Source organism: Ceratosolen solmsi, unplaced genomic scaffold (genome assembly GCF_000503995.2).
Source record: "Ceratosolen solmsi marchali unplaced genomic scaffold, CerSol_1.0 scaffold33, whole genome shotgun sequence".
NCBI lineage: Eukaryota > Metazoa > Arthropoda > Insecta > Hymenoptera > Agaonidae > Ceratosolen > Ceratosolen solmsi.
Genome location: NW_011948438.1, coordinates 976 through 27525, shown reverse-complemented (window position 1 = coordinate 27525; position 26550 = coordinate 976). Strand labels below are relative to the sequence as shown.

General features: G+C 32.3%; 3 protein-coding genes across 7 annotated transcripts; 1 reads left to right on the top strand and 2 right to left on the bottom strand.

Moving 5' to 3' along the window:
- Window positions 1-718: 718 nt before the first annotated feature.
- LOC105365302 (uncharacterized) lies at window positions 719-3306 on the bottom strand. Its single transcript, XM_011503422.1, has 3 exons — window positions 3078-3306; window positions 1719-2050; window positions 719-1311 (listed from the first exon to the last, which is right to left on the bottom strand). Exons 2-3 carry the CDS (start codon window positions 2019-2021, stop codon window positions 1030-1032), a joined length of 585 nt encoding a protein of 194 aa, XP_011501724.1. The 5' UTR covers window positions 2022-2050; window positions 3078-3306; the 3' UTR covers window positions 719-1029.
- Window positions 3307-4861: 1555 nt separating this feature from the next.
- HDAC3 (histone deacetylase 3) lies at window positions 4862-7334 on the top strand. 2 transcript variants are annotated; one of them, XM_011503420.1, is made up of 3 exons: window positions 4862-5133; window positions 5277-5640; window positions 6195-7334. In XM_011503420.1, the coding sequence occupies exons 2-3, from the start codon at window positions 5295-5297 to the stop codon at window positions 7148-7150; spliced, it is 1302 nt and encodes a 433-aa protein (XP_011501722.1). In that variant the 5' UTR covers window positions 4862-5133; window positions 5277-5294; the 3' UTR covers window positions 7151-7334. The 2 variants fall into 2 exon arrangements, with proteins under 2 accessions (XP_011501722.1, XP_011501723.1); XM_011503421.1 differs by lacking the exon at window positions 4862-5133 and adding an exon at window positions 5144-5198.
- Window positions 7335-10495: 3161 nt separating this feature from the next.
- LOC105365300 (cytospin-A) lies at window positions 10496-23509 on the bottom strand. 4 transcript variants are annotated; one of them, XM_011503415.1, is made up of 11 exons: window positions 23427-23509; window positions 21680-22039; window positions 21231-21443; window positions 19636-20091; window positions 17004-17442; window positions 14775-16059; window positions 14130-14380; window positions 12721-12912; window positions 12322-12495; window positions 11335-11720; window positions 10496-10850 (listed from the first exon to the last, which is right to left on the bottom strand). In XM_011503415.1, the coding sequence occupies exons 1-11, from the start codon at window positions 23454-23456 to the stop codon at window positions 10761-10763; spliced, it is 3876 nt and encodes a 1291-aa protein (XP_011501717.1). In that variant the 5' UTR covers window positions 23457-23509; the 3' UTR covers window positions 10496-10760. The 4 variants fall into 4 exon arrangements, with proteins under 4 accessions (XP_011501717.1, XP_011501718.1, XP_011501719.1 ...); XM_011503416.1 differs by having other exon boundaries at window positions 14130-14377; XM_011503417.1 differs by lacking the exon at window positions 23427-23509 and adding an exon at window positions 23134-23181.
- Window positions 23510-26550: the final 3041 nt, after the last annotated feature.

Sequence of the window (26550 nt, the reverse complement as noted above, 5' to 3'; positions counted from 1 at the left end):
TATATGTAAATATCGTAAGTTTTATTCTTAAATAAATTTTTTTTTTTTTTTTTAATATTATTAATACACATAATATTATTCGTACTGATACATGTCGCTTGAAGAACAACGCTACATAGAAAAGTAAAAAAGTAGAAAAGGTAAGCTTGAAAAAAAGAAAAAAAAAATTAAAAAAGCATATTGTGCACTGGTATAAAAAACTAGAATTACATAATTACTAATCCCTTATAAAACATATATCTCTTTTTCTCTGCATAATGATCGCTTTGTTAAATGAATTGGTATATACAACTTATACCGCTTTCAATTTACATTAATGTACTTTTTACTGGTAAGATTTTGATTGGCTCAAAACTTTTATCATTATGTAAAGAATGTAATATAGGAACGTTATTATTCCATACTTCATTCACTGGGTTTTTTTTTTGTTTTTTGTTTTTTCATGCGCCTAATGCAAAGATAATGAATCGAAGCACAATCAACAAATGAAAGAAATACATGGTGGAAAACGTACCACAAAAATATATAATTAGTATAAATCTTACAAATATTGAGTAACAGTCTTATAATTTCCTAAAGTATGACTGCAAATCCAGTGTAAGAAAAACAAAAAAAACAAAAAAACAAAAACAAAAACAAAAAAAAAAACAAAAAAAAAACCAAAAAAAAAAATGAAAGAAGATAAAATAATAATAATAAAAAAATAAACTAAAAGATAAATAAATAAAAATTTAGCTGTCTATATTATAACGATATTCGTTGCCTGAACGATGAATAATACTCAAGATTTGTTTCAACAAAACGAAATACTCACTCAAAAGTCTAGATAATACTTAATTCAATCATCCCTTATTGAACAAAATAATCTCAAATATTATGTTCACATATAATCTATCACTTGCAAAGATAAATTTTTTAATTTTTGCATTAAATTTTAAGAGTTGATGGGAGGATTATACCTGCTGATGTAATTAAGCAGCCGTAAATTTTCTGATTTAGGAAACACGTGTATCAAACTCGAATACTCGCTTATCTCAAGGAACAAAACCCATTAACTTTTGCAAATCTAAAAAGACGATGACGTCTGTTCTCGCAGATGTTTTTAGAAACAATACTCGAGGGGGTGCAGTTGACTTCTTTATCCCAGGCTCTTCTTGGTGATTCAATGCCAAATGGGCTGTATAGTTTTGTTGGTGTGCGTCCTAATAAATGGCGAGATCTTGATTGCGGTGTTTGCGTTGTACAAGCACTGCTAGTAGGTGATTGCTGCTCCTCGAGTCTTTGGCGTCTGCGGGTGGAACTCTTAAATTTCTAAAAATAAAATTCACACAATGATGGAAATGTCGTGAATATTTTAATATCGACGTTCGATAGGAATGGAAGCATATTTTCAGATTATTGAATTACTAATGATGTTGTATTTTAAATCGTAGGAGCAGCGAGTAACATTATTTAAATTGCTTGAATAATTTCTACTTCCAATTTCAAAGACAATTAAGCATTAAGAATTTCTTTTGATACGAATAATTATGGTCTGTCTCGATTTGACTATCCTAGTCTACGATCGACCAATCGCAATAATCAATTGTAAATTAAAAAATGACGATAGTTTTAATATTATTAATTTGTCCAATATAAACCATAAATATGCGAATATGGAAAATTACCACAATACGAATTATTACATTAACACAACAAACATTGTATAATATACAAACTTGGGAAATTGATCCAAAGGTTGTTCTAACGGATGAGATAGTTTTAGAGATTTTATCAGCTCCATTTCTCAAAGCTCTTTTAGAGTCTGTAGAAACTTGTCCAAAACTTAGATTATGCCAAGGCCTTTCGGCTATCTCTTTATCTCCAGATTTATTTTTAAATCCATCGGTACGTTCTTTATCAAATTTATCTTGCAGTCTACGTCTGAAATTCTTTTGACTTTTACCATCTTCTGCGCTACCCTTTACATTAAATGTATCTCGATGAAAAACAAAGGATACGCTTCTAGAATCTGGAGGCATTTTATCCGTTCAAGTACTTTTATTACAACCTAAAAAATAAAATATCTATATTTAATATTATTAAGTCTAAAAGTAATAAGTATTAATATTAGATTTAAAATTACTTATATTGTATAGACTCATAAAGTAACGTATATACAAATTTTTTACATCTTTTATATATTGTATAACTTTTCATATGTAATAATAAATAATCGATAGTACGGGTCGACTGTATTACAGGAAAAACGGTTAATTATTTTACAGTTTGAATGATACCAATGATCAACTCCATAATCTTCTAAATTTCATAATTTAAGAATTTTTTTGTTAATTATTGTTAGAAATTATTCATGTTACAGATCGTTGTTCAAACAGCACCAGCACCAACAACAACAATAATAATAAAAATAATAAAAACTAATGATATAATTAATTGATAAAAAGCTGACAGACATTAGTATCGCCTAAAGACTTTGGGTTGGTTCTATAGTTAAATTTGCAATTTTCAATCATACAAAATGACAATTTATGCCATGAACCGCACTAAGTCTACAGTTCGTTCCCAAACAACTTTTAACGTCACCTTACATTATTTCGTTCTTTATTTCTTTTTTATCGAGCCAAAAACACGTGCACCGAAGAGCTAAGGTAAAGAGCATGCAAGTTGCGATCCATCTCTGGACATCTCACAATAATCCTTCGTGTATAATCAATCGGCAGATTGTATTTAAATTCCATATTTACAAACACACGCGTCGTCGGTCGAATCGACGATCACAATACGAACGTACGGGACAGTAAATAAACGCGGCAGCGGCAGCAGCGGCAGCAGCAGCACACGTACCGCGAAATAAGAACAGAGTCGGTCACATGCACCCTTGGCCGTCACCGCGTAACCTCATTTGCGATATTTTACGATCGAGCGGACGGAGAACGTCGGAATAAAGTGCGTCAGGCGAATCCAGGTCTTCTGCTTTATAGCAGCGTATTCGTGTCCGAATTCCGTTAGGGCGCAGGTATCGACTCGTTTAACGCACTTTTGCCGTAATTAGGCTCTCGCCCAGCCTCTCTCACCTTTATTACGCCCCCTTTATTAAGCACGACGATGCTTTAGTCTAATTCGTTCTCAGGAGGCAAGAGCACTGGATAACATTTGACCCGTAAATGAAAGGCCAGGAAACGGTGCAGCGTCCGAGCCAGCGAACGCGCTTTCGCGTCTTAATGCCGAACTGCTGATGAAAGCAACGGCTACGCGATCAGCCCTCAGCGGTGTATGAGCCGTTTGCACCTGCCTTTCTCTCTCTCTCTCTCTCTCTCTCTCTCTCTGTGTGTCTCTCTCTCTCTCTCTTTTCACAAATCTCGACGAATGGCAAGAGACGCCGACGACGAATAGTAAAGAATCTGGCTGCGTATTCCACGAGTGGTCCTAACACCGCTCTTGAATCCTCCCTCCCTCGCGCTCTCTCTCTCTCTCTCTCTCTCTTTTTCCCCCTGTTATACCATCCATCAGCTCTCCTCTCGCCGGTGTCGCTCGCTCACGCGCACTTGAAAAATTTGAAACGTCCAACGGACATTTCCGCCGCCGCCGCCGCCCCCCCCCTCCGTCGCTCTTTAGGCATCGAGCTGTTTGTCGCTCTCCTTTTTATTTTTACGCTTTCTGGCGCGAGCTCTTTCTCCCATCTTCTCAAGCTTTTTTTACGACAAGAGAGTGAGATAGAGCGAGAGAGAGGGAGGATACACATGATCGATGGCTTGTCAGGGACGTGACTTATTTGCCTCTTTTCTTTTAAGATGCCGATTTCTCAGGGATACGAAATAGATTGGGGCCGGGAGAGCAAAGGGAAAAGGGAAAAGCGTATAGCCACGCGCCTCCGGCTTTTCTTCCGGTTTGCAACCGAAATCGTTAGCGACTCTCCATCGTGCGTTGGGATGCTGCGACGTTGACAGCCGTTGATCGTGATCTCTTTGCTTGGTCGACTGTCTGCCAGTGACGTCAGCAGATGACAATGACAATAGTGCCGGAGTGGTAATCACTAAACTTTTTCAACTCTTGCGTCTGTCCAGTCGATATGGCAGGTTTCCTGTTGCGAGAGAGCCCTGTTACCAGGGAATATGACGCATTGTTCAAAACGATTTGTTGCAAAGTGTTCGTGTTTGCCATTATCGTGGCGTAGATATCCCGCATCTCTATAAAATCATTAAATTCGTCTTATAAATATTTTAAGGAAGCGTAAGCCAATGTTTACCGAATCACCGCCAAATTTAACGATATTGTTGTTTAAATATGCCATTATCCACACTCCCAACGAAACAAGCATGACGATTCTTTTTATCGAAATTATAATCCCAGTAAATGGAAATAACGGACTTAACGTGCACTGAAGATAATCATGCACATCCGAGAATTGCAATTTAATTTTATTGTTCCGAATGTTATATAATTACTTTGAATGTTTTGTTTGCCTACTTTTCACGTAGGGAGGGAGAGCTGTTCGTTGTTTATATTAGTTTAAAATGGAAAATTTAATTAGCATTTAATTAGGGTTAATTTAAGTAGTGAAAATTTATGAGTAGTTGTTAAATAATATTGTATGTAATTTTAATATTTATTTAGGCAAAACAAAGAAAAGGCTTAGTATGATTTCGCCTCTTCGCTTTAAAAAACTATATATATATATATATATATATATTATCAATACCATTAGATAAATACAGGATTGATAACAAATATCCAAAATTTTAGACATATTTTTATTTTTTTTTATTTATTTATTTATTTATTTTTTTTTTTCTTTTTTTTTTCTTTTTTTACACCAAATATCAATTATATCGGATTTGAATCGGTTTCCCCTTAATAGCAATATGGCAACCTCGCAATGTCTATAGGTGCATAGCATCGTGCTCTCATTCATAACCTCCTGCGTTTCGAAATGTTTTTGAGTTGACAAATTAAAAACAAAGTGTTTATTCATGAAAAAGGATGTTCTTAAAACTAAAAGAAGAATTGCGATGAATATATATAAATTACTAAACAGTCAAAAATTAATTGGAACATTTTTAGACCGAACGAGTCGCAAAAAACTTACTTTTATCTAAAAACTGGCAATGTTTTTTATTTGAATATAAGCAGGTATATTATTAATAATTAATAGTCGTATTCGTTGAACGATGTAAAGTCGGCTATTTAAGTGTTATGTGTGATATTATGCATAATTTTTAATCGAACCCCTTATATAGCTATTTAAATTTATATTCTGTCTAATTTGTTTTCAGTAAAGTAGTAATATTAAAATGAGTTATAACAAAAAAGTTTCGTACTTTTATAATCCTGATGTAGGAAATTTTCATTATGGCCCCGGACATCCAATGAAACCACATAGACTTTCGGTCATTCACAGTTTAGTCCTAAACTATGGATTGCATAAAAAAATGCAAATTTACAGACCTTATAGAGCTAGTACGCATGATATGTGTCGCTTTCATTCTGATGAATACGTGGAATTTTTACAAAGGGTTACGCCCCAAAATTTACAAGGATATACAAAATATCTGTCTCATTTTAATGTTGGTGACGATTGTCCAGTTTTTGAAGGTTTATTTGACTTTTGCTCCATGTACACTGGGGCATCCTTGGAAGGTATATTATATTTGAGTGCTGAAATATACCATTAACTTATTATATACCTTTAATTAGTATGTATATGTTATGAAATCATACAAACTTAATAAGCTAATGAAATTATATATACTCTATTAAGTGAAGTAATTCTCTATAGTAAGAAAACTCTATAATAAGCTTGAGTAATTACTAGGAAATTAAGTTGTTACACAATTTTATATTGCTGCATGTTTGAGAAGATTGCTTAATTGAAAACTACAGCAATGTAAAATAAATGAATAAATACAATATTTAATACAAATTTTTATAGAATAAACATATTTGTAAAATGCAAAAAAAAAGATCAACTACAATTAATGTATGTTATTTGCCAAAGAAGTTTTATAATTATTACTTTTTACTTAATCGAAAGCTGATAACTACATAATTACAGTAATTTAAAAATTCATCTCCTTAATCTTTGAATTTGTACAAGCAGCTTCTTGATAATTGGCATCCAAGCTAATCAATTTGAAAAGGCTTATTTATTTTTATTTGTCAATGTTTTAAAATTTACTTTTTTAATCACTCAGGTGCTACAAAGTTGAACAATAAGAGCTGTGACATAGCGATAAACTGGAGCGGCGGCCTACATCATGCCAAAAAGTTTGAAGCTTCAGGATTTTGTTACATCAATGACATTGTCATTGCTATTTTAGAGCTGCTTAAGTATCACGCGCGTGTCCTATATATTGATATCGATGTACACCACGGCGATGGTGTTCAAGAGGCATTTTATCTAACCGATCGAGTTATGACAGTGTCATTCCATAAATATGGCAATTACTTTTTCCCAGGAACGGGAGACATGTACGAAATTGGTGCAGAGAGTGGTAGATATTACTCGGTGAATGTGCCTTTGAAGGAAGGTATCGACGACGCTTCGTATGTACAAGTTTTCAAGCCTTGCATATCTCACGTTATGGAGTTCTTTCAACCTACTGCGATAGTATTGCAGTGTGGAGCAGACTCCCTAGCTAATGATAGGCTAGGTTGTTTCAGTCTCAGCACAAAAGGACACGGAGAATGCGTTAGATTTGTTAGAGATCTTAATGTACCACTTTTGACAGTAGGCGGCGGTGGTTATACTCTGAGAAATGTAGCAAGATGTTGGACTTACGAGACTTCTCTTCTTCTTGATGAACAGATAAGCAATGAATTACCCCTAACCGAATACATAGAGTATTTCGGACCGGACTTCACACTCCATCCAGAGGTGGTTACAAGGCAGGATAATGCTAATAGTAAGCAATATCTGGAGGCTATTACCAGACATGTTTACGATAACCTAAAAATGATACAACACTCGCCTAGTGTGCAAATGCAGGATGTCCCGTGCGATGCTCTGCCAGCGGAGGAAGATAGACAACCCGAGCCTGATCCTGACTCTAGGCAGAATCCTCAGGACATGGATAAGATTGTTGAGCCTGCCAATGAGTATTATTCGGGTGATAAGGATCAAGATAAAATGGACACAGCCGATACATAATCTTATGAGGCTTTTTGTGAACTGTGTTGTGAAAATGATAATTACTTTTCAAAGGATGAAAGAGAAAAACAAAAATCGATCAGCGTTTTGTTCTAAATTATTGTCATGTTTTTTTATTCAAAATTCTCTTTAGACTTATTTACTTTTGTAATGGAATCATCTCAAGTTTAGTATAACAAGAGTTGATTATGAGCTAATTGGATAAAATACTTTATCTCTTTTAAATTGTGAGAAGTATTTTACACTTAAAAAAAATTTTATCATTTAACTAAATTCTGATAAAAGACAAAGAAACAATTAAAAAGGCTTATGATATCAAATCTGAAATAAAAATTTACTTCAGCCAAATACATATTTTCCATTATATCGATTCTTTTATTATTAAAATTTTATTTTAGTAGTTTTTCTTGTATTAAAATCAATTTATTTGTCGATATTTTTTATCAAATTAATTTTTAAGATTTGTTTTTATCCAAAAGTACATGTAGTTATACATTAAAATTGATATTCTGTAACTAATATTGACAAGATATCGTACATGTATATATATATATATATATATGAGTATTAATGTCTTACTTAATTTTTAATGTTTTGTCAAATACAATTCGAATTCATTTTCTGATTTTGCATTAACGTTTAAAATTCATTTATTGCAGTTGAATAAATTCAATTGATTAAATCTATCCATTAAATAATAATTATTTTTTTCATTTATGTTTTTTAGGAGGATCTCCCATAAATTCTTGAAAATCATTGAAAATTGAAAAACAGAGTTTAAAATCTATTTTTTGCAAAAATAATAATTTTAAACGCGTAAATACATCGTAGATAATATCGTAGATTAGTTTAAAAAATCAATTGATATTAAGCTTGAGACAGTTTCCATTAAATTTCTGCGTATAAGAAAATTTAAATAGTGTATAATTTTAATTAGTTAATATAAAAGTTTTTAACCATCGAATGCATGTTTTATAGACAAAATTACTTTTAATTGATTTCTTTAACTCGCAATTGTATTTATTGAAAAAATTCAAGACAATTATTTTGTATAGATTTGGCAACACAATGATTTTGAGTGTGCAGGGACAGGAGGATGAGATCATTTTTTAATCTTTGTACGGACTACATATTGAATGTTCAAGTAAGTAAAACTTGATAAATTGTAAATAAGAATAGGATTGGAGAGATATTTGTAAGTGGTGAAATAAATATTTGTACACATTATATTACAATTTCAATTCATTGTCAAAGTCACAATTCCCAATAGATCTTTGTAGAATATTTATACGAAAATACAGATATATGCATGCGCATTTTTAGCGTACTCTCGCCTTCTTAATACCAATAAGACCAATAGAGAAATGTACTTTAAATTGTCACAAATAGTAAAAACTCTTATATCGATCATTGATAAAAAGATTTGAGACATTATAAAATTTTCTTGTTCAAAAATTCGCGTATTACATTCTGTAATGAACGGACACGTATAAACAAGCAGCGCCTTAAAATTTAAAAAAAATTAATTTTTTACCAAAGTACAAAACTGTAATAATTAAGTTGTCTAGATTAGCCAATGAATTAAAATACACGATATCATAAAACAATTAGCTTACAAATTGCAACATTTCTTAAATTAAGTATTTAAAAATTGTCGAAATTTTTAAAAATATTCTTTTATTAAGAAATTAGAAAAAATGAAAAATTACTTTTTCCAAAATCTTAAGGCGACAGTCTATTAGTAAAGAAGAAAACATATTTTAATGTATTATTTATAAAGCCAAAAGAAAAACAAAATACATTACGACACTTCATTGCCGTACAATCAGTCTGAGGTATATTATTTATAATGCATAAAAATTTTCATTTCATTTATTTTGAATAGCATGATGGACTTTTTTTATTTCTACGCCACCAGGGCGAAACGATTATCAAGAATAAGAGATGCTAAACGCACGTACAGTAAGTGAGAAAAATTAATCAATGCGAATAATAATCGTAAACGCGTGTGTATCTCTGTTTCTGGGACTATCATTGCTATATCACAGAGAATTTAGCTTAAGCCGTTACTTTTTCCATAATGGAACATTCTGCACGATCGATACAATAAATTAGGATTTCTTACAATTACATGCACTTCCAACACATTCTTTCACTTTCCCTCTGTACACGCATTCTCCTTTTTCTCCTGTACAAATATAGCATGTGTCTGTAGCTTAATGAAGAAATAATAACATTTCAAGAGACAAAATATTAATAATACAAGAAAATACTTATGGTATGTTGAGAAACATGCAACACAACTTACGACTCACCATCATATCAATTCATCGTTTAACGGTTAATTCTAGCTTCGACAATCATATAAAAAAAAAAAAAAAAAAAAAAAAAAAAAAAAAAAAAAAAAAAGAATGAAAGAAAGAAAGAAAACAGCGTTTTATATGTAATATATTGTAACGGAACAGCGGTCCTTTACATACGACGGCCCTGGCATGGAATTTATCATTCGCAGATTATATATTTTTCAGACACTCAATCAACCACGTCAACGAAACATTATTATCGAGTCTCCACGGACACCCACCAACCCCCCCCCTCCCGACCCCTAAATAAATTCTCAAAATCTCTCCTTTGAATTTTTTTTAAATAATGAATTTACAAAAATGTAAAGTCAAGGATAGAAGACTGCTGCTGTTACTCTATTCCTTGTCGTTGTAGGACTTTTTGTCAAAGCTGGCTCGTACCTGATCAGATATTCATATACTCCCGATGAAAAATCTTGATTGACAGCCCCTTAACAACTATTTTACTCGTTAAGCAGTACCCGCTGCAGCTGGGGACTTGCAACATGCGTCATCATTACCTTCATAATAATGATAATCGAGTTATCCGTCGTTGCATATGGCTCGGTTAAATAGTTGCACGTCGTTATACGATGCCTCGTAAACTATGCTTAATCTCTTAACTACATTTATATAATCGGTCAAACATTTTACAGTTAATTCTTTTATCTTCACAACATTTATATATATATAAAAACATATATTGTATGAATATTTTTCAGTCTCATAATGTTAATAGAAGGAATCATACGTCGTCACGCCCTGAATTCACATTCGCATTTTCACGAGCGCCTAATGAAGTTTATCTGACAATGCAAAATATTATAAAAAATAAAGGGCTTCCAAGATTTTTCCGTCGGACGAAGATATACATACACATACACATACACATATGCATATACATATACATACACGTGCGCGTATACATATACATATACGTATACGTATATATTTATATAAATATATTTTTTTTTTTAATTTATTATTTATTTATTAAAGCGAGTCCTGCGTCAACTTTACTTAACGGAAACGATCGTTACGATTGCTACTTTCTTTTTCAAGGACAAGGTCGAGGAAGCTGCTCTGTGCTTTTTACACAGGGTTAAGATTATTTCCCCCTGGTAAAGTAGTTGACTAGATGACGTTGCTTTTCCTCATTGTCACGTTCGTCAGATAATAAAAGAAAGGGAAGTAAAGTAACGATGATATAACAGTATCAAGCTACGTAAACAAAATTAATTTTCACTTCTCCATTTTGTGGGCTCAGGTCAGGTTTCAAAATGCTTGTAGATACTAGTGACGTATGTCATGACCTGCTGCCAATCAGGTCGCTCGAGTTGACACATATCGCCAATATTCTGTGAACGAAAAATTAGTTTAGCGACTGATCGACATATTCACTTACAAGCGAATACAACACTTTTAGTCTTAAATACTAATTATTATGGCTATCGTTATTTTGCGCTTTAATGATCAAAGGTGAACTTGACTATCCCATATCTATGAGAATAGTTCGTTTTAATGTTATATTATCGTTGTTAAGGAAAGCGGACTTGAGCTAATTTATTGCTGGATCCGAAAATATTGTGAAAAAAGTGAGTGATCACACTCACACACACACACACACACACACACACACACACACAAAACACACAAACGCTATCTACATAATTACAAAGCCCGATTCCCGATAGGAAGCTGAAATTCGTCCAAGAAATATTCATCGTTTTGTCGGGTTTACTCACAGCCGAAGCACGAAGGTGCTTAGCAGGCAATTTAAAAAGTAATCTCAAGCTACTATCGGCTTTAAGCTACTTGTAATTAAAGACTTTGTGCATGTACCAAGGTCGTCGGTATTCCAACGCTTTCAGCAGCGGAGAAGGCCAGCGAGAAGTTTCTCTTCTTTTCCGTGGGCGTGAGGGAGTCGTAAGGTATTTTGTCGGGAAGGTAGGTGTGGAGTATGGCGCATAGGGCAAGCCCGTCGTTCCACGAGCTGCTGAAGTTGGTGATGTCGATGTTCCGGTAGCCGACGGTCTTGTTCTGACACCACTTGAGGAGCGCATTGCGCCGCGATCCTCCGTTCTTCACGAGGCCGCAGAGCGGATCCTTGCGCTCCGAGAGATCCGTCACGCTGTTGCGCCTTACGAAGTCCATTGCCTTTGCGTTGAGGGCCGCCGTGTCCAGGAGCTGACCCGACGTCAGAACGCCAGGCACTGCGTTTTTCGTCTCTGTATAGTAAGCAATAACGTATAATCGTTAATTTATTCATAAAACCCTTGGGAATGAGTTGCAATGACATGGTGAGATGGTGCGAAGGTAATCGCGCGCGAGTAACTACGTCGTTTTATTCGCTCAATCACGCATTGAAAAGCAGCAACGGTCAGTAAGGCAATTGTGTGTACTGCGCATTGAAATAATATGTATAATAAACATTTATAAAGTAGTACCCTTAAGCTGGTCAAGGAAAAGCTTGATTATGTATCTTGTTGCACAATCACTTATTACTTATTTACAGTTACGGTTGAAGAAACTTTAGGAAGTAAATTTTAATGAAAAGATATTTTTATGAAATATTACAGAATATTGAAAGTTAAGACGAGAAATAAGAGACACTAAGGGTTTACAATTTCGTTAGGAGTATGCTAAAACATAGTAAAAGTTATGTCGATCGTCCTGATTTATTTACAATTAAAGAAGAATGACTTATTCGTTGTAAGTCTTACATTAGGTAAATAGCAATTATATCTGTTAAATCATTGAAGATTTGAAATACAAGAAAAATATTTCGGAGCTGTATTTCGATAAAAAATATTATTACAAGATTCTTACCTGAAAATGTTTTCTTGGCGTTACTCGATTGGGTCTTGTTGTTATTATTTGTAGAATTTGTTGTACATATAAGATTATTTATTTGTTGATCTCTGAGGGGAGCCTTCAAAGATATTACATCATTGGTGCCAACTGAATTGAGGGACGATGTTGAACTACTACGACTTCCGGGACCTAAAGTAATAAGAAGAATAACAACAACTACGACAACAACAACAACAATAATAATAATTATTATTATTATTATTACACAGACGAGGATTTATTAAGCATTGATGTGATATAACTCGTGAAAAGATTCATTTTTAAAAAAACTTTACTTTCAATTCAGACGTCAAGTTTTATATATATTTATCAAGCTTTTATTTCATTGTAATTTGAATGAAAAATAAAACTAACCAGCTTTTGCCTGTTTTGTAGCATTTTCAATGCTCTCGATGAGACACTTAACCGAAAGTCTTGAATCTTGTCTGGTAATATTTGCTTTACGTCGAGCTGCCATTTCGTTCTGTACACTTGTTATAACGGACTGTTGCGTTTCAGTTGGAGTTGTCGCTATCCTCGTCGTTGGCGGTATGCTTTTCTGGGTATCTGGAAAATGAGATATTTACATTAAATACAGTTGAATTTTTAATTCCATTTGTTCATAAAAAAAAAAAAAAAAAAAAATAATTGTATGTTTTAAAAAAAAAAAAAAAAAAAAAAAAAAAAAAAAAAAAAAAAAAAAAAAAAAAAAAAAAAAAAAAAAAGAAAGAAATGCGAAGCAAAAAGCAAAAATATTTTGTATTAATTTAAAGACAAAAACAAAATGACCTCAAAAATCTTTATAAAACATGATTAATGGTCAAGTACAAATAAAGCCGTTTTTGGTTATATTCTTATAAAATTGTTGTTACTTTCGTGTAATTTAATATATAATTACGAAGGATCAATAGAAACGATGAAATCATAAAGCAAACGTGGGCGTTAGAAAAATTCATTTTGTCATATTACTGAGATTCGAGATATTTCTTTATTAACATTTATCTTAATTATAATAATTATCCCATTACTTTAAAACTTAAAAATGTATTAATCCTTCCGAAATTATTATTGTTATTATTATTTTTTTTTACAATCCAATATGTTACAATTTAATTTCCATCCACAGGGTATTTAAAAATTCTAATTCAATTAAATACCCATACGATGCCTTATAAAAATAATATAAAATGTACTTTCAAAAGGTTTGTCACAAATTTTATAAACAATTCGCAACGATAGACTGAAATGAGTATTAAACCGGAAGATATTATGTAACCAATTAGCCCCCAACTGCGAATGACAGCACATTGACATACTAAATCAAAACACATAAAGCAATATCAACAAATTTGCGAAATATCTCCCTTATTTTATACATAAGAATAAGCGACGTAAGTTGATTCGCAGCATGGAGGGTCGATAGGGATAATTCATTGTAAGATCTCACACTGATTATTTAGATTAATAATGAAACTCTAAAGATATAACAGCAGGGCTCGCACACACAAGTTACGTAGATATATCAGACCACTTTGGTATGCCACTTCACTAATGGTCTAATAACAACAAAAAAAAAAAAACATGAAAAAAAAAAATGTAATAAAAAAAAAAGAAGAAGAAAAAAAAAATATATATATAATAATAATAATAATAATAATAACACACAAAAAGCCCAATTTTCAGGATCTTTGTAGCGCGAACACTCATGGGTTACGTATTCCACTTTGATTTTCCACGCTAATTTTATGCATTTTTGTCTACTTTGGATTCTTTTAGCGACTTACTACCGATCAAACGTCGTGGCAATGGTTTGGGTTTTGTACTGACGACATCCTCGAAATTCCCGGCATAACGTCGACGTGCAGTCGACATCTTATGATCGTTTTGCCTCGAGAAGGTATTTTCATCTTTGAGCCTCAACGACGGCAAATCCTCGAATTTTTGACGTATCGTTGAAACCAATTTTTGCGCTGAAGGAAATCTGGACGATGCATTCGGGGCGAGTTCCAAAGAATTCCGCGAGAATAACTGCCTACTGATTTTTTTAAAATGATTTTGATTTTCGATTTTTATTTAAAAATATTTATGCTTCTTAATAATTTGGCAATTTGGTATATTTATATTGTTATGCAATTTTTACAATAAACTACCACAAAATTTAATACAAATTGCTTGAAGAAATATTGTATGAAAAATATTATGCGAGATATGGCAGATAAAATTTAAGTATAATTTTGTATTCGTATTTTATAATGTTCGAAATGTAAAATTGCATGCAAACGTTTCTAAAAATGGAAAATCATTATCTTCAATTTCATATTCGAGGTTCTTTTTAGATACGTAGACAATATTTTTTCAAGACTCGATAAAACAGCATAAATATTTTGAAATAAAATTAAAGAAAATCATTAATAAGAATCTTTTAATACCTCTTTAACGATAAATTTGGAGGTTGTATTTCATGTATGGAATTTCTGAGAAAATTTGATCTTGACAACTGCAAAGATGCCGTTAAGGGTCTTTTAATTTTATCTAAAGTTATTTCTTTCGTAAGTAAATCGTTTGTTAAAGGTTTCCTTAATTCAACCTCATTATACGCATCATTAGGTACTTTATTTTTTATAAGTATTTCCTTTGTAATACAGTCACTTAACAGAGGCTTTCGTAATTGCACTAAATTTAATTCTTTATCTTCGATAATTAAATCTTTTGAATTGGGCTTTGGTGGAGGCATTTGGATACAGGTTTTTGACTCTACTTTTGGTACAAAACCATCTACGTTATTAGATTGCTTTGTAGATGAAGTAGTCGTCAAATTGTTATTGGCTAATGAGGGACATTCGATAATATCCGTTGTATGTTTGAACTTTTCATCCAAACTTTTACGCAGAGCTTTTGTTATTTCAGGATCCACTTTGAAGCTTAGATCATTCATTGAATTTTTGTAGCTTGTAAGAACATAATTATTTGGCACGAAAAATCGGCTATTGGATACGTTGATGCTGTAAACGTTACTGCTAGCATCCTGAATGCCCGTAATCTTCTCTAATAAACTATTTGATGGATTTGTAATTGTAGCACTAGAGCTGTCTAGGAGGTTAGATGCTACTAATTTACACGTATTTTGACAGGTAGGATTGTTTGATTCATGAGTTTCGTCCGTATGAAGCTTGGGAGTCAAGTCAATGATCTTTGGTATAAACTTTTCTTTGGTTGGATGGGTAGTTGAGTGTGCCAGTTTACGCACAGCTTCACTATCAGCATAGTCATTCGAATCATGACTGGTTATATTAATTGAATTATGCACATTATGCCCATTATGAAGCTTAAGAGTCGAGTCAACAATATTTGGTGCATATTTTTCTCCCGAAGAATTAAGAGATACTTTTACATATTCTTTTTCGACGGCATTGTTGAGAGGCAAATTATGCGTATGCTTGTCTTCATCAGCGGTGAGTTTTAGCTGAATATCTTTGGAAATATTTGGTGAATTAAAATCTACAGTGTCACTCAAATCAAACCAGACACTGTTTCCTTGTTCTGTTTTAATTTGATTTTTCAAAATACCCTTTGTCCTCGGTATATGATTTTTTAAAATACTGTTTGTCCTTGATAGGTCACATTTCACTATGATTTTCTTTGATTCAAAACGTTTCCTAATAATCGTACGTCCACGCTTTAAAATTGTGCTCCTTGGCTTTTGAACGTCGCTGCCTGATGTGCAATTAAAATTAAAATAGTGAAAAAAATTGTTTGCCATGCGACATGATAATCAATTTTAATAACATAGAAATTATTAATTTGCAGCATAAGATTACTCACCAGAATATCGAAGGATTACTTTATGAATAACACAAGATTCTCATTTTAATAATGAAAATATAATTAATTATAAATTATAAATTATAAATGGAAAATGAAAGTTGATCGTTTTTGTCAAACATTTTGACATCAATTTGACATCAATTTTGTCTATAAATCATAACGCAATTATTGAAATAAAATTTACTTCATTAAAATGATCGACCATTTTGGTATTTTCGCAAGACTTCAATATATCAATATTTCCAAATTATACATCATCACAATAGTATATTCTTACTATCACGGCATTTTCATAAAACTCACTTAAATAATTTTAAAATGCACATAAATGAAATAAAATAAAATCCGTTAAGCTGGTGCGCTACGTGTATTAGTGAGATTAGCAAACGTTTGAGCGGAATTGAATTTTATTTACAAGATGCGCATTATTATTAATCATTAAACTTTATATTTATAGTAGAGGTAGAAGTTTCTTGAAATAAGCATTTCCTATTATCCCACTGATCGTTATGATAAAATAGAGATCAAAAGACCTCAAGTAATAATGAGATCCATAAACATTATAAAATGTGCGAAAATATAAAAAAAATAATCGTTTGCATCATACTCGTCTCGCCTGACTAACTATTCGTGTAGTCAGCCAAAGTACTCTCGGTAGTTTTAATCTTGTGGTTACTCGATTAATGACTGCGACATAACAAAACATAGAACCGGATGTAAGAGGGCGACGAGCTCCTCTCGGCTCGAGCATAAAGTAATCCCCCAGTGATATTCCACGAGGGGCGCAGACGGCAATAGGCCTACGGTGTGATCGGGAGCAATGGTAGACTCACTGGTATTGCTGAGCTTATCCAGCTGCGCCTCGAGTGCCCTGAGCTTGTCGCGTTGGGCCTTGTTCTCCATTACGACCCTCTCGAGCTCGCTCTGAGCTTCGGTTTTGAAGTCGTTGGCCACGCGTACCGTCATCAGGAGATCCGTCTGGAATTGCTGCCACTCGACCGCTTCCTCTTGCCTGAGCTTCCGCTCTTCGGCGAGTGCACACTCCACCTCACACTGGCGACCTTGGGCCTCGCGCTCCCGTCGCTGCAACTCGCTCAGTACCGCCTTCATCTCGCGCTTGTCCTCGAGGTGGCGCTGACACTGGGACTGGAGCTCCGCGAGGGAGTCTCGCACCAACTGTAATTCCGCGTTCATCGTTGCGCGTTCCTCCTTCAGCTGGACCAGACGGTATTCCAGGTCATCGATCGCCGATTTGGCGTTATTGCGTGCGACCTACACCAGAGAACGAGACCAATGTTAATTGCATAGGGAGAAATAAAAATATTTAAGGGAGAATGAGGCTTTTGTCAGTTAGTGAGAGTATTGAAAGTAGGCGATAAGCGAATGCTGGATGCATCGCGGAAGATGCAAGTGATTTTAGCTATCGTAAAAGAAAATGAAATCAACGATGAAAAAATATATTTTTTAAATATAGAATAGAGCTCGACAAATCCTGTAATAATTGTCAAAACTTGTGTTTACTTACATATAAATGCACATAAAAAACAAATGAATAAATCTTGTAAAAATATACCCTTACCCAATGCATTATAAGCGCAAAACTTTCTCTTTCTCTTTCTCTCTCTCTCTCTCTCTCTCTCTCTCTCTCTCTCTCTCTCTCTTTCTCGGTAAGCGAGTAAACACTAAGTATAATTTATTAGAAGAAACAAAAACTAATCATTGGACCGAGTTTAAGACATTGTACATAATACGTTAAACAAAATTTTAAATATCAGAAAATTAAATACAAACATTAAAAATAGCTAGGAATAATTACGGAAAATAAGTGATTTTTAAAACAGAAATGTTCGTTTAATTAAATATTTCTTTATATGCCATTTTTCATGTGACTGATAACGGATACGTATTTGTTTATAAAATAATGCAATTTTGCAAAAGTGACTTTTCAATCGTTATATTATTGTAATCTCATAATTATCTACAAATTAATTTTATTCTTCATATCACAATATTTATGCTAATTTTGTCGCAATATTTACAGTTAAATGATAGAAATTTGCTTATTTAATACAAATAGAGTTGTCAAAAGTTATTAGACTGATTTTTTTTTTTTTTTTTTTGTATTAGCACATTTCGATTGTACGACATTGAAAGGTTTTACATAAAGTATAAACAAACATTTAAAAAATTATAAACAAAATTTAATCATTTACATATTCAATAGCTTTCAATTTTGTATTATCACAAGCAATTTAATCGATTATTTTGAAAGCAATCATCAAGAATAAATAAAACATGATTAAACATTACTTATCTTCAATATTAGTAATCAATATAAAATTCGACGCGGACAAAAAAACATTTCAATTTGTTGTCAATAATATAAAACTTCTAAGACAATCATAACAATAATTGTCTATTTATTTTAAAGTGATAATGTTAAATAAATCGACTTTAGTTTCGTTTTTTCGCTAACCAATAGTTGGCTTATAATGGCCGCGAAAGTTTTTCAAGTAATTTAACGAAATCAGCATTTGGTTTTTTTGATGCGCAAAGCAATTAACGATTTCGAGGAAAACAACTACCAATTTAGTCGTGGTATTAAGTATGTATTATATATAATGCTACGTCGATTAAAATTATAACGATAAGTCAAATATTTATTATACGAAGAGTTATATTTCGACAATTTTCACAACTTGTGAATTTCCATATGAACAATTTCATTATTCATTAAATCCTAATTTTAATCCTATAAAATGAACCTCAATTCGAGCAATTAAAAGAGGAATAGTTATTGATTATATTTATTTATAAAGTACATTTATTTAATAGCCACATTAAATGCTCACTGCCCATGCAGGTACTTATGTATCAAGTTAAAATCACAAAATTAAATTCAATGCAAACGATTCGTTTATCATGGGCAATGATCCGAAGTTTCTATAAATAACAAAAGAGGTCGTAAATATTTTTATGAAAAGAAATCATTAAGTATTATACATTTAGCGTAGGTGCCTTCGGGGATTGTCGAGTATTCTTAATATTTACGATCAAATTTACGAATATAAATTGTAAAATAATGGTATTTGTTGTTTGAAATTAATCGTAAATTTGGTCGGTATGAAAAATCATTTAAGAAGAAAATGAAAAAAGAAACACATCGAGATTGTATCTGCCAAATAAAGTAATCAATAATAAATAGCCGAGATGGACATTAAACTTGGAATATTTAATTGTAAGAATATATAATTTGGGCCCAATTTAAAACCTTAATTCACGGTATATATAAAATAATTCAACCCTTAAGATTGTTTATTTATTTTTATTTTTATTATTATTATTTTTTTTTTCTTAAACGACTTGTTGAAACGATCGAATTGAAGTTACGCGATTAATAAACGTGTTTTAATGCTCAGCCACGCAGCAAAATACTCCCATTTTCACGAGGAAAAACGCACAAACCTTAAATTCCTCCTGGAGCTGGATGTACTGATTCCTGAGCCGATCGTGCTCGCAATGCGACCTCGCTAATTGCTCTTGGAGGGCGGCCGCCTGGGTCTCGAGAGTGTCTTTCTCGCGTCTTGCCGCATCCAGCATCTCGTCGGCCTCGCTCTTATTCTCCAGCTGCCTCGACTGCTCGAGTTCCTCGATTTTCGCGCGGGCGTTGTCGAGGAGGGTCGCGAGCCTGCTTATTTCGATGCTGCGATTGGCGCCCTCCTGCTTGGACTCGGTAAGTTCGAGGTCAAGGAGCTTACGTTCGACGCTCGTCGCGTCGATGGTCGACTCAAGCACCTGGACGCGCTTCGTCAGCCGCTCGATCTCCGTCGTGCTCGCGTTAGCGCTCGCCCGAAGCGAATTCAGCTCCGTGCTCAGCTCCTCTTGCTTCTGTAGTAGACTCTCGCGCTCCTCTTGAGCACTCTATAAACGTTAAATCAAGGAGATAATGAGCAAGTGTGACGTTATACTGGACAACGTAGGAGATGGAATTTCGGAGGTTCATCGACTACGGGTATTTTTCAATTAAAATTTGCACTTGCATTAGATGATCGATTGAAAGATAGGGACTTGCGAGACTCTAGTAAATTCATTTGCTGATCCAGCTATTTAATAATAGAATTATAATCTTTAAATCCCTTAGCGAAGCTTTGAAACATATTTTCACTAAATACTTTTAACTCCTTGATACATAATAAAACGATACGTTTAATATAAAATATCCATACGTAGAATATATATAAAGAGTGGATTAGAGCAAACGATGTATTTAAGTTGTATATTTACTTGTTAATTGCTCGAGAGTAATGCAGAATATTACTAATATCATTTCCACTGCTATTTAATGTGTATGATCAGAAGACGAGTTATCGATGCATTTTATACAAAATTTATCTTTAATAATGAAATATATATGTTTTTGTATTTAATTAGCATTTTGAAAAACAAAATCAAGCCAATGCGAATGATACGTTTTCAATCATTTTGTCCATAAGAGGTTACATCAAGAATTAGAGAGATTATAATTAATACAATTACATACAATACATTGATTTTCATATAAGATGATTGAATCAATCAATAATGAATATTTTATATTATTCATTATTTTTATATTGCAAATTTTGCTATAGTTTTTATTAAAATTTTACAATATGCGATATTATACTTGTAAAGTTCTCTGTATATAAATAGTTAAAGAAAAATATATATATATATATATAATATAAAAATTGATAAGCATATGTTTTAATAATGAAATGTTTCAACAATTCTTCTCTTATAATAAAAGAGATAAACAGTTGAAACATGAATAAGTAGGCTTGATAAAACTACACATAATTTTATAAGAATTTTTCAATTATATCAATAAATACAGGGATTGTGACTAACAACACAAACAAGCTTATCCTATTTTAATAAATACATCTATATTGTATTATGATAATTCAAAAATTAACTAACAATCTTTAAACGTTGAAATATTTTACTAGTACTTATAAATTACAAAGCTTTTTTAATATGAATTAAGTATATAAATTTGTAAAAGTATTGTTAAATACCTTTAATAAATCTACAAGTTTCTGTTCTCTTTCCGTATTATAGCCTTTTGATGACTCTTGAGGCTGCTCATCTCTTAAAAGTAGCCCCTGTAATGTATCAACTTTTGATCTAGAATCTTCTAATTTTTCTGTTTGCCTGCAAAGAGATTCTAGCAGTACACCTTTCTCTTCTGCAAGCCTTTCATTATCTGCTTGAAGTTCTATTAACTGAACCTATATACAACAACAACAACAACAAAAATAATAATAAGAAAGTAGAAAAAAAAAAAACCAAAAAGAAGAATTTTATCTGTATTTATGAAATTACGTGAAAATTTTCATTAACTTTCTATTAAAAAATTAAGCATTTTATAAATATTTAATTTGCCAGCTCGACAAAAACATAAGAGTACTAAAAAGAAAATATAAGTCATATAATATGCTAGCTGAAAAATATCGTATATAATTACCTGTAGATCGCTAAGTTCTTGTAAGGTGGCCTGAAGTTCCTCATTAGTTGAGTAATGTGTTTCCTCCATTTGTAAGATTCTGTCCTGTAGACAGGCAACGGATACTTCTGAACTAGAAGATCGTTTATCCCACTCAGGTGTAGTGCTCCTGGCATTTTCTTGTGTCATGTTACCAGATTCAGCACAGCTATCTTCTTGCAATACTGCAATAGAAGCTGGTGCCGAATTGTGCAGTCGTGATGCATCTAGAAGCTGTTGCTTTTCTGAATCCGAGAGTGGTGAATGAACGACATCACGTAGTCTACTACGCAGAGCTTCATTCTCTTTGGCAAGTCGCTCCAGTTCTAAGCTATGCTGTTCCTACACCCAAAGAAAAATAATACATTTCAATACACAATTTGATTCAATACTACTTTGATAGTCAAATTTGTCTTTTAACATTGTACGAGTCAAATAAAAAGAATACCTATTATATAAAAAAAACAAAAAAAAAATAATAATAATAATAATAATAATGTAAAAACAAAACAAACAAATAATCTATCTATATAATTAAAAGCATTAATAAAATGATACTATGTTTTTTTAAAAATATTATAGACAGCTTACAAACATATTTTAAAATAAAACCGAGGTATTAAGAGAAATTGATAAAATTTATTTATCAACTATTTTAAAGCAACTAGATAATCCATAGTGTTATTAAAATTATTTGTATATCCTTGGTTGCAAATAATGCTTAAACAACAAAGTCAATAATATACATTGCATACTGTAACTTAATTTTAATAAACAAAATTCAATGGTAATAAGCATCCATAGAAATGTTTTAAAAACTTTAAGGAGGTTAATTTTATGCTTTTAAGATATTTTAATGCTCGTAATTATAATGGTAAGCAGACAGGTTGTCGAAATTTTTGAAACTCGTAATTATAAAAATTTATGATCGACCCACACAGCGTATGGCGTTAAATTTATATTGTTCGAAATTTTGTTGGTGCGGCCGGGGCGGGTGGGGTGGGGTGAGGTGAGGTTGGGCGGCATGAGGACGGGAGGGGAGAAAAGAAAGAAAGAAGAGAAAAAAAAAACATTTACTTGTTGCGCTAAAGACCGAAGTAATTTCAAGAAAGGCGCTTGAACGAGGAAATTCAACACTGAATAGACGTTTTACAACTCGTTTAATACGAGCAAAATACGATGCTTCAATTTCACACGCAACACCTACGCACGCACGAACATCAACGCAAAACTTGGCAACGAGCAGCGAACAACAAACTCTGCGCGATAAACACGCGTGCGTATATTATGTTTATGCTCGGGGAATTAAGAAGCTGGTGCACATGTGGTGTTTCCCAGTTTGAGAAAAAAATTGGTGTTGCCACTGCTGCTCTAGCCAATGGCACGCGGATTCCTTATATAATTAAGCTACAAGTATATCGAGGAGAGACACAGACCTCGGAATTATCCATGCAAATCAATATAGCCAACGGAGACTCAACGCTCTCGCTGCGAGTCGACCACTATACATTATACATATTACGTATAGAAGGGAAAAAAGCGGGTTTAGTTCAAGGCGCGCGCAAAAGACCGTCTTCAAGGTTATGTAACGCGCGACTCCCTTCTTCTGCATGTATATATTATATATGCGCGCATGCACGTACGTGCGTATGCCAGTTTTTATTATTTGTTTACTTTTTTAAGATTGTGCATACACCACGTTAGACAAAATTTGATATGAAATTTGTACCGTTGTAGGCAGCAGAGGTTGTTTAATCATATCGAGACGCTCCTAGCCTTTACACTGATCCCTTTTCCTACTTCTCTCTTTCCCACTCGCTCACTCACTCACTCACTCACTCTCTGCGTGTTTGTGTTGTACGCGTTGCTCATGTGTGCATTCACGAGTAAGAATATGTGTGTGCGTGCGCGCGTGCGTGCTATTCGGAGGGAATTTTATGCTGCACAGTGCTTCGATATATCGTTTTGCCTCTCTCTCTCTCTCTCACTACTACACTTCTCTTCTTTCATTCCTCGACAGTCTATCTTTCTTTTTATTTAGATTCTTTTTCTATGGTAGGGCTACGTGCGAGAGGGAAATTTCCTTTTATTTAATCCACTAGGGACACGCGTACACGAATTTTTGCTCTTTTTAAAGAAGCCGTTTTTTTCAAAAAATATTAGAATAGCTAGGATGTTATTAAGGAATGCTCGTTGGAATGGGAATTGGAAGTAAACGAGGATGGGAGAGGGTCGAGAGGGGAAAGGACGAAACCATTAAATGCTAATTAATGTTGATTTTGTTTTAATTGGTTTGAGATTGTATGGATAATAGCACTTTTCGATATTTTATAATAATAAATTTCCGTTTACCGCTGCAAAAGCTCTAGCATTAATACTGAAAACGCATGATCGTAATTAGGACATAATTATCAAAATTATATTATCCATTATGTAAAGTATTAAAAAATTTATCATTAATTATTATTATCTTGTCTGATATTATCAATGACATTGTCAATGTTCAGCTTTTGTCTTGTAACAATAAATAATAATTTATCTTGTACTACCCACCCTGCTTTTTACGTTCATAGCATTAAATAATCATGACTTAGAATGCGAATGTTTAAATAATCCCAAATTCCGTATGTTAACAATATTTATAATACGTAGTTTGAATAATTACGTTCTATTACGATCCTCGTGTCGTTATAATATATGCATAGCTTGACTCTAAATAAAAAAATCAATTTTTGAAAACGACAACTACCTATAAATGAAACATTTTTAGTTTAAACTTTTTCGATTACAATAAATTTATGTAAAAAGAGACGAGCTACGAAACGATAAAAACAAAAAAAAAAAAAAAAAAAAAGCCCACTATCTTAAAAACTTTATTTATTTCACCTAATTTATGGCCAATACTTGCTTACACGTATTTTATAATGAAAATTTTATGTGTAATAAAAGTTTATTTGACATAAATTACAAAAGTCAATTATGTCATCTCCACAAGGGATCTTTAGAAGAAACATTAGAAAATAACGAATCTCTATAAAAGAAATAACAAAAAATATGAAATCATACTCTTCTTGTATTATGCACGCGTACTTTTGAAGAAAAGAAAAAATTAATCAACTTATCTTAAAAGCATTATTAATCAGGAAAGAAAAGTTATAATGACTTTTGAACGAAAATAAAAATTGTTGTATTCGATAATACGATTTATTCCATCGCCAATCTAATTTTTAGCGAGTTTGTTTTCACCTAACTTGTAGGTCAATGATCTCTTATGCATCACTTCCAGGTATTTGTGTGAAACGCATTGGAAAGATAACCGAAGAGATAATAGTGCAAGGAGTTATTAATTTTTAATTATTTTATATTTAAATATCATGTATCAATAGATTATCTATATTTTTAATCTTAATGTGATTTTTTTTTTATTTTTCAATCTAATCAATCTTTCCGATTGGTTATTAAATAATTATATTACTCATTTAGCTCTACGATTCGTATATAAAAAGTATGATGGGTGTGCGCACGCACGTACGTACGCACGCACGCACGCACACACGCACGCACGCACGCACGAACGCCCAAACAAACAAATAAATTAAATGTTATTTATGTAATATTAAATAAAGTAAAATTACCCTTTCTTTTTTAATGTCTTGAATTTAGAAAATATTTTGCTTTATGTTTTGCTTAATTAATATATTAATTATTAAAATTTCATAAGATAATGGTAGAACATCTGCACTTGTAAGATTTTTATCAATTTTTATAAATTTGAAGGGATAAGAAGTAGAAAAATTTATTTTACGAATATTAAATTTGGACCAATCAATTGATTAAAAAAAAAAGTAAAAAAGAAACTATAGAACAAAATTCAAATATCTCACGCACATTTAGATTAAGTAATTACTTGGCCTATACTATATATATATATATATATATATATATATATATTGATTTACAAACACTAAATGATTAAACATAAATGAAATATATTATAAAAAAAAAATGTTAAAAATGTATGCAAAACTATGCAATTAAAGTTAATTATACCTTTTATTTGAGTGTGCGTTGTAAATGAAAGTTTTGATTAATTTAAAAAACGTACTTTCAATTAATCTTCTAATAATTACGTTTTAATTATTACGTTTTTTGTTTTCTATAATAAATTACAAAGCGAATGGATTAATGTTTAATCTTCGCTAAGGTTATTGTTGTTGGTAATTAAGTAAGATCGGTATCGTCTTATAATTCATTGCACATTTGCAATATGGTATTATTATATATTTTATTCAATTATTTCAATCGGGGCTATTTAATTGCAATTGAAATTCATTTGTAAAAAAGAAATTATAAATATTTTAAACATCGGTTGGTGCATCGTGTTTAGCTAAATTTCTCAATATTATCGTTCAACTGTAATTGCTCAAATCATAAATTACAATAAAAATAATATTATTAAACGCGCTAATATGTTAATAATTAGCTATTAACGCGAACAAATTATATTTATTTGTAAATATATTTGGCAGCAAAACTTAAGAACGGCAAATAGAAATGATAATTCAATTTTTTTGAAAAAAAAAAAAAAAAAAAAAAAAAGCAATCGAGCGACAGCCAGTCAATGGAATTTATCAATCTCTAGGTTACGTTATAAAAATAAAATATCGAATGAAAGTCCTATCAATCGGTAGCAGATATTTATATTAAAGAGACAACGTAAGCGCTTCTAACGACTCTTATCTAAACAAAAGATTATAATTAATTGCTCGATATTCACATTACAAATGATTATAATTGTTGCAGGCTTATCGGCTCATGACGATGCCTCGTCACTCTTTGCCGTAACTTTTCTC

Coding starts and splice junctions, on each gene's coding strand:
- LOC105365300 (XM_011503415.1), bottom strand. CDS start 23,456: ATGATTAAACAACCTCTGCTGCCTACAACG. Junction 20,092..21,230: donor AACTTGTAGATTTATTAAAG/GTATTTAACAAT, acceptor TAACGTTTATAG/AGTGCTCAAGAGGAGCGCGA. Junction 16,060..17,003: donor GGATAAGCTCAGCAATACCA/GTGAGTCTACCA, acceptor ATTGCACATCAG/GCAGCGACGTTCAAAAGCCA.
- HDAC3 (XM_011503420.1), top strand. CDS start 5,295: ATGAGTTATAACAAAAAAGTTTCGTACTTTTATAATCCTGATGTAGGA. Junction 5,641..6,194: donor CACTGGGGCATCCTTGGAAG/GTATATTATATT, acceptor TTAATCACTCAG/GTGCTACAAAGTTGAACAAT.
- LOC105365302 (XM_011503422.1), bottom strand. CDS start 2,021: ATGCCTCCAGATTCTAGAAGCGTATCCTTTGTTTTTCATCGAGATACA. Junction 1,312..1,718: donor CCTTTGGATCAATTTCCCAA/GTTTGTATATTA, acceptor TTTTATTTTTAG/AAATTTAAGAGTTCCACCCG.